The sequence below is a fragment of the Colias eurytheme genome, chromosome 21 (assembly GCF_061535395.1).
Source record: "Colias eurytheme isolate Ceu_HAF_F1 chromosome 21, ilColEury1 Martin Lab GWU primary, whole genome shotgun sequence".
NCBI classification, from domain to species: domain Eukaryota; kingdom Metazoa; phylum Arthropoda; class Insecta; order Lepidoptera; family Pieridae; genus Colias; species Colias eurytheme.
This window is the reverse complement of record NC_143000.1, coordinates 6,186,649-6,195,404: the sequence shown is the minus strand read 5'-3', so window position 1 is coordinate 6,195,404 and position 8,756 is coordinate 6,186,649. Positions and strand designations below refer to the sequence as shown.

Sequence of the window (8,756 nt, the reverse complement as noted above, 5' to 3'; positions counted from 1 at the left end):
GTTAAATTTACGTTTCTCATTAGTTTCTGCAGTGACGAATAATTTTTGCATTCATTGACATAGTCTGCGTCTGCGTGTACCTACCTAAATTTGTTTTTGTTTAAGTATTAATTTTCCTCATGATAAGTTATGGCATCAAAGTATTTGTTTTAAGTTGTATTTGACCGTAACTTTCTTATGATTTATTTGTTTTTTCCGTTTTTAGTTATTTTGTAGTCAAATTTTTAAATACAAAAAATGGAACCGGAATTTTAACAAAATGGAAATGATTGATACCTATTCAGCGCTCAAATTAATTTGTTAAAACAATGAAACTAGCACGTATACATGCATACATAATTTTCTATGTACTTAATAAACATGAATTGTCAGATGTGTCGCTGAACGTAAAACTCGAGAACGGCTTGTCAATTCGGTAATTTTACGTGGGTAGGAAAGTATAGAGAAAACACGAAGAGGAGCAATAGGGCAGAGCAATGTCTCAAAATACTTGTCACAAAATTAATTTTGGTTAAAAACAGAAGTCTAAGAGGTAATTGATAATTACTATCTAGACATTTATTCGAAGCTACTTTATACCTTGACGTGACTTGACTCTGAATATTGCAAGCCTCATATAAGCGGAGCGTTGAGGTAGTGATTTACTCTTACCTTATACCTATTATAAAAAGTCAATTATACATAAAGTTTTAAAATATTATAAACACATCAAACTTAAATTACTTTCTTTGAAGCACATGCAAAGTCAAATCAGCAAATGAAAAAGCATAACTCCTATTAAATATATTGGCACCGTTTTTCGATCGCGTGATATATCGTACTTTTTTAAAGTTTGAAACAGTTACAATAATAAACAATTACCTTCTTTAGCCGTTTGAAAAGCAGGCTTGAATGTCTTCACTAAAAAGAGAAAAGATTTGATTTTGTTATATTTGTTATGGTTGTCCAATACCAATATTACTGCAATATTTCTTACAAAAATGGCCATAATATTTCTCATTCATTCATTCATTCATTTAGCCATTTTTATTCTTCAAAATGTTTACAGTAGAACCTAACAATTATGACTTACCATAGTTAAATAATAATTATAAATTATAATAACTGCGACTACAGCTGTCTACTAAGGTCTAAGATAAAACGACTACACCTAATAATTAATCTTAATTTTCTATTTCGAGCGATTTAAAGAAAATTTGCTTCATTCTGACTGTACCTTTATTCTTGATATTATACCTTTTCTTCTTATCTTACCTTGTACAAAATAAAGCAGTAATATTAAGCATTTTCCAGCCCCATGGCCTAATGATGAACTTAAATGATGAGAATAACTAGCCCATTCGTTCCCACTTTTCGACCAATTATTTTTTGTAGCCAAGATTTTTTGTAGGAGTCTCAAATTCTTTATTAACCAATTATAAAGAATTTGAGACTCCTACAAAAAATCTTGGCAAATATGTACCTACACGTTATAACATGCTCAATAAAAAAACAAAATACATCCGAAAGTTTTAATATCAAATATTCTTATACTCTATAATGATTATTCTTCAAAATTAGATTGCCTGGAATGTTGTAAATGACTCCTCAGGCTCTGGCTATTAAGTTTTTGTCGTCGAATAGTTTGCGAGCGAGCTCGTCTTTTTATAGCTGGCGAGCGCATAACGGAACGACGACGATCTGACGCACCTAGGAGAAAATAATTTTATTATACATACTAGTCTATCAAATTAAACAACTTTTATATAAATTAAACAACGATTTAATAGAATTATCTCAAAGGAATTTAATAATGGTTACCATTGTACAGTGCGTTCTATTTATTATTTTGTTAACCATAATATAATAGGTGACATTATTTAATGTAAAATATCAAATTTTGCTTCTTTTTCATCCCAGGAAATGTTAAATTACCTAATTTAAAAAAAAATGTTTTAATATTTTTTATCCTATTAAACATTAGCAAACATTGACGTAATACCTAATCTTATAAATTGAGTGAAAAGGGGAACGTAGAAGGAAGGAGGAGGTCATTTTTAAAGTCGAATAAGAATAGTTGAAATTAAATAAAATAGCGACTCACTTTTAAGCCTTGTTAGATCAGTATGCGAAACGTAAGCATCTAAATCTTCAGTTTTATCAACTTCTTCGCTTCCTTTCATCATATCCTGGTAGAGTTCTTTAAACTCCTTCTCTAAATGTCCATCTTCAAGCGTTCTGCCAGGTCTCTTCCCTATTGATATTCCTAATGATTTGTACAATGGAAATTCGTCCATACTGAAATCTGCTGCAGGTAGCTCGGGTTTAATAGGCTGCGATTAACAGATTGTTAAAGTTTATTAATTTATAGATTTATTAGGTGATAGGCAGTAGCTAATAAAGTTTAAATTAGACTTTTATACTGAACTTTTAGTGTTTTATCAGTTAAAAATTTAATTTTAATTAATATAAGATTTTATTGCTAGAAAAAATTATCTAGCGCATTCGCGCACTTAAATTCGAATTGTAAGCTTTTCTCGTTCTGATATGTATAATTAAGAAATGGAAAGGTTTATAGATACCAAAAATATTCAACTGTTAGAAGTCTGTTAGCTACATTTTCGTTCGTATAAGTATGATTAAATACTTCGTGATTCGCTTGTTATCACTTACAATTTAGACTACCAAATAATCATGATATCATAAACATTGACATAAAAATCATATCAGACAAACAACTAATAAGGAATAAAGGAGAAATATTGGACAGTGGACACACGTTAGCACTTACAGAAAGATCAGGAGAAGTCAAAATTAAGATTAAAATTGAAAGTGCACTTATTAAAACTGAAAGTACACCACATTGGAAACCGTATTGTAAAATTATATGCTGATACCTCAATAAATGACAGTGCTAGGAGTAAAAATGTCCAAACGTACATTACTCTTCACTGTCTCCAAATGACTGAGTTCTTCCGAATGACAGTATCATTGTTCTAAAACAATGGTGATACAAGAGATGTAAAACAATCTTATAGCAGAGAAATGACAATAATAACAATTTCGGAAACACGCCACAGAACAATTACATAGTTTAATAATATAAACTGATATTAACCAGGCGATTTATCAGTAATCAGTATAAGAACATTATTTTGGATAGTTCCTAACGTGTTCAAGGAAGAAATGGAGTTAAATAAATCAAATGTTGTGCTGATTTTCTTTTCATAGCAAAGAGTTTCAATACCTCATGTGCAAACAAATACATAATAATATGATCACATTCCATTTTGTCAAAATTTAATAGCAACACATCAAACCACTCTCTTATGAACTCTACATTTCTTTTTTGAGACCACCACCATTCTTAAAATAATTTGGAAAATCCAAAAGTGCACGCCTCATAATTTTTTTTTAATAAATATTTATTAATTATTATTTTTGTTTATTTAATAACAATTAAACCACATCGAATCAGACCCTGAAAAATGAAAGGGTTCTATTCCTGAGCATACTCAAGCGTAAGAGAAAAAAAAAGACTCGATTAGTAAAGTATTTCGGTCGCTATCGTGTTAACAAGAAAAAGGATCCGCACATACAGACACACGGACGTCCAAGACAGAACTTTTTTAAACTGTTTTTTAACTAGTTTAAATAACAAAAATGACATCAAAAATATCATGAACGTTAAAAATAGTGTTTTTTCTTAATATGTGTGTGTATGTATTATCTTACAAGTGCAATGTATGATACATAAAGACATTTTAAGTTTGAAAAATCAGATGTTTTGCGCGAAGTGACAGTAGTACCCACCTCAACGCTTCGCTTATGAGGCGTGCAATACATATAACAGCTACAGATATATTTTGTTTGTATTATTGTAAGAAGGAACGCGCTTCCATAGAAGGTTCACTCTTCCCTCCAAGTTGTACTTGTTGGAGCACATTCAGGATTACAAATTACAATCCTTTGCAGTTCGAATGACGAATGTGGAGCCAAACGACAATACAAAATAAAACAATTTTTGTGTAGGTAGGTACATTGTATATCTATTTGAATAGAATTAATCACCCACTTATACTAGTGAAAAGGAGATCCACATAATCAAACAAACACTACGTTATCAATACCTATTTAAATATTGTGCGTTTAAAATTCTCGATCTAAGAACACACACGATAACCGTGTATAAAATAAACAGTATTTCATTATGTCAGGGGTCAAGTGATTGGCACAATGGTCTGGTCTTGATGAGAGCCATCTTAACCGGATCGAACCGGTGTATCTCGAAAATTATTTGTCACGTATGTAGTTTAAATAACAAAAATGACATCAAAAATATCATGAACGTTAAAAATAGTGTTTTTTCTTAATATGTGTGTGTATGTATTATCTTACAAGTGCAATGTATGATACATAAAGACATTTTAAGTTTGAAAAATCAGATGTTTTGCGCGAAGTGACAGTAGTACCCACCTCAACGCTTCGCTTATGAGGCGTGCAATACATATAACAGCTACAGATATATTTTGTTTGTATTATTGTAAGAAGGAACGCGCTTCCATAGAAGGTTCACTCTTCCCTCCAAGTTGTACTTGTTGGAGCACATTCAGGATTACAAATTACAATCCTTTGCAGTTCGAATGACGAATGTGGAGCCAAACGACAATACAAAATAAAACAATTTTTGTGTAGGTAGGTACATTGTATATCTATTTGAATAGAATTAATCACCCACTTATACTAGTGAAAAGGAGATCCACATAATCAAACAAACACTACGTTATCAATACCTATTTAAATATTGTGCGTTTAAAATTCTCGATCTAAGAACACACACGATAACCGTGTATAAAATAAACAGTATTTCATTATGTCAGGGGTCAAGTGATTGGCACAATGGTCTGGTCTTGATGAGAGCCATCTTAACCGGATCGAACCGGTGTATCTCGAAAATTATTTGTCACGTATGTAGTAGATGTAGATATATAGAATAGAAGTAGATAGAGATAGAAATAGAATAGAAGTAGATTGTAGATATGTATTGCCAAACATTATACATTTCTTAATAACGGTGATGTTGTAGCCTGCAGCAGCCTGCAGCAGTGATGCGGAAATACTCTTTCTTGTGGTTTTGAATCACGAATTTCACCGATCGTCGTTCAGACTATGAGGGTCTAAAAATATTGTATAATTAAGTATGTTTTTTTCATAGGAATATTTTCTGAAACTAAATAAACATATTTCAAGGTCCCATCCAATGGAAATACCACGTATAGGTACCTAATTTATATCCTGAAAATCTGGAACATTAATTCCTAAGTAAACAATCTATCTCGCCCTTTATTTAGGTGTATACTATTGCTAGGTATATCAAGTTTCTTTTATTTATCAATCAATGTTTAAATGTTCGATTCCAGGAATTTGGTTAAAATCTCAATACATATAGTATTATCAACTGTTTTTATAATTGTATAAAAGTGCTCCGTCATTTTGTAGTATGTTGTTTTATTTTTTATCCTCGTTAAAAAAGGCTTAGAGTATACAGTAAAAAGGTATTGTATGTGGTATGGGTATGTGATTTATGTGATCATTGAATGTATATTTTTCAGTTATTTATATGAACCTGTTATATTTTAATGTAATTATATTATCGACAGATTCCTGTTAATTCTAATATTAATTTCCTGATAATTGAATATGTTATGAAAATATCTGTACCTAATATTATAATTTCACATTAAACATCTAAAACAGGCTATATTTTTATGTAAAATTAGAAGTTATTATAATGTCAAGTCTCTACATTTAAATGCCTACATAAATACCTACGATTATTATTAGTACGAATAAAGTACCTAAGTATACAAATTGAATACAAAATCTTCTACAGTGTAATACAATATTGTATACATATTAACTTATTTTCAGTTACTTTCTTAAAGCAGGATGTTTTGAAGGATTTAATCAATGATCTGTATCTCCTTCTAGTGTTATAAATGCAATATCTATTTCTCGATCACGCAATTTCACCAATCTTTCATTGTATAAACACAAAAAAATACTTTACAATTCACATTTTTTTTTATCCAGTTTAAACGTGAAAATCATTTAATACTGAATCATTGCATCTGTAGGTACAGTCACGTGGTCTTCTCTGAAAATCAGTGCAGCAATACATTTTAAATAATGGTTGCTGCTTTGCTGACGGGGAGTCCTTTTTGCCTCCATTACTATCTTTTTTTTTTCTGTTTTGTGTATTAATTACTAAGAGTTGCAAATGCACATGGTGGCAAATAAAACGCTTTCTATTTCTATTTCTAAAATAAATACGTTAAGTAAATTTACAAGAGCTCTACAAACATTCAGGTATAAATTCGTATTATTTATGATAAATAATAGGGTCCTGTATTTCAATGGCATCTCAAATAGTATAAAATTGGGAAACTTTGGTGTATGAGACTTCTATTTTAGGACTGAAAAGTATAACATTCTGATATTATTACACTCAAAATAAATACCAAAATACTACTAATAGTGTAAAGCTCTCCCCACTATATTAACTAGGTACTTACCATCCTTTCCTGCATGCCAATTTTTTGTTTCAATAGTGTAAAACTCATATTACCCTGCACATATTATGCCGCTTACTTTCCACAAACTAACCTAGGTCTACTTTTACTTACATACTATGTACTTATTATATGTACCTACGCAAGAACATAAGACATTGGCCTGTAATCTATGTATATTACGTGGTCGGTAAATTAAGTCCCGATGTAATGATAGGACGGCTTTCTTGAACCTATCGACAAATAACCGCTTATAACTGGTTACAAGTCGCCATTTTAATACGATAAGCATTAAATACGTGAAAGTAAAGTCTGTTTGAATGTTCGTTACTTCATCATAGCTGTGAGCTTGCTGTGAGCCAATACTAGTGGAGATAAATAAAAACAAAGTGACGTTATCTCTTGATAGATATTGAGATTTTGGAATATTTAGTGGATTGCAGTTAATCGAAATGATGGTAGTGTAGGGATAATTAATAAATAAATGAAGGAAGTAACATTTATTTGACTTAGTTTCACAAAAAAGGCAAATAGTAGGTACTTAGATAAGAAATACTTATTTCAGAATTATCAAACTGGAAAACCTAGGGTTCAAGAAAAGAAAAAATTAATGGTGCCCGACACATACTCACTCACACACACACACAATTGTTGTAATTGTAATTGTAAAGTGACAATTAATATTTAAGATTTCGATTTAGTACTTACTTACCTGAGATAATATCTATACATTTAGGTTTTTCTATCAAAAAGTATTTCACCCTATCGTATAAGTACACATGCCATACATTTAATATCACGTACCTACACATTACACACATTACCATAAAGCAGTCACATGGTTCTATGAAATAAATATAATTATCATTTACAACGAATCATATCACAGTTAATTTGCCCTCTGCCGTTGAGACATAAAACATTAATGTGATTAAGTTTAATGACATAGCGAAACTGTTTAATTTTTTGATATATTTCAGCTGTTTCGATAAACGCTTAAATAGTAAGTACTTACTAACTTAAGCACTCGTCTTCACTCACTTTGCACTCGAATAAATCTATCCTAATATTATAAAGCTGAAGAGTTTGTTTTGTTTGTGTGTTTGAACGCGCTAATCTGAGGAAGGAAAGGAGATTTTGAATATTCTTTCGGTATTAGATAGGCCATTTATCGAGGCTATATTATATTATCATCACGCTAAGACAAACAGGAGCGCAGCCACGGGGGTGAAACCGAAGGGCACAGCTAGTATAATATATTATTATTGTTTATTTATTATTTTACCACCATTTTTTGCATCAATATTAGTTAAAGCCTATGAAGAAGAGCTCTACAACTCTATTTCTTGATTTGCACGTAATTTTCCATACCTATAATTTATTTTAGTTTAGTATGATTTAATAACACACTTTGTAAACATTTAAATCAATCAGATACCTAATATGAATGGAAAAACCTATGAAAATGTAGTCCTAATATAGGTAATGGAATAATAACATGAATAGATACATACCGTTTAATAAATATTTAAGAAGACAATTGAAGTTAAATGATTCGTAGGTCGATGACCAATTGCAATGTTTTTATCGAACAAATTCATCATTTATATCTCAATCCTTTACATAATAGGAAATTAAGTATATAATAAGAGCTAATAATTAGCTCTCATAGAGTCGCGGTATAAATTAAGGGCACATATCTTAAACTAAAGTGTCTGTTTGGCAATTATTTAAAACACGTCAAAAATAATTATGCGTTTTAAAAGTATTTTAAAGAACCGATGTGTTATAATTTACGCGGATAATAAATGCTTAGGAAAAACAATAAAAAAAACAATGTCGCTCTATGCCTCGCGTTTCGTTTATACTGCCCGATTGTGTGAAAATATTGTTCAAAAGTATAAATAGGTAGTTCCTAATAAATTATGATGATAGACAGATATCAGATAAATGCTAAATAAGGCGACATTTTTGTAAGAGACAACAGAAAAATAACTATAAATTTAATTATGCTCTACAGTCTACATCTAACAGCGCCTTACACGATATGATAAAGTGTTTGTTATTGTATCTACACATTTACAATTTTTATAACAAAAACAAATAAACCCATTAAATTGGTTTATAGCAAAAAACACTAGCTATCAGCTGTTCGTACATGACAGTTCGCACATTTTCAAAAACAATGGTAAAATTTCATATCTT

At 30.5% G+C, this 8,756-nt stretch overlaps 1 protein-coding gene across 1 annotated transcript; it reads right to left on the bottom strand.

The window, feature by feature from the left end:
- Positions 1–1,497: 1,497 nt before the first annotated feature.
- On the bottom strand, positions 1,498–6,589 carry LOC149899177 (uncharacterized). Its single transcript, XM_090114125.1, has 3 exons — positions 6,555–6,589; positions 2,084–2,312; positions 1,498–1,689 (listed from the first exon to the last, which is right to left on the bottom strand). Exons 1-3 carry the CDS (start codon positions 6,567–6,569, stop codon positions 1,544–1,546), a joined length of 390 nt encoding a protein of 129 aa, XP_089970251.1. The 5' UTR covers positions 6,570–6,589; the 3' UTR covers positions 1,498–1,543.
- Between the last annotated feature and the right edge of the window lie 2,167 nt (positions 6,590–8,756).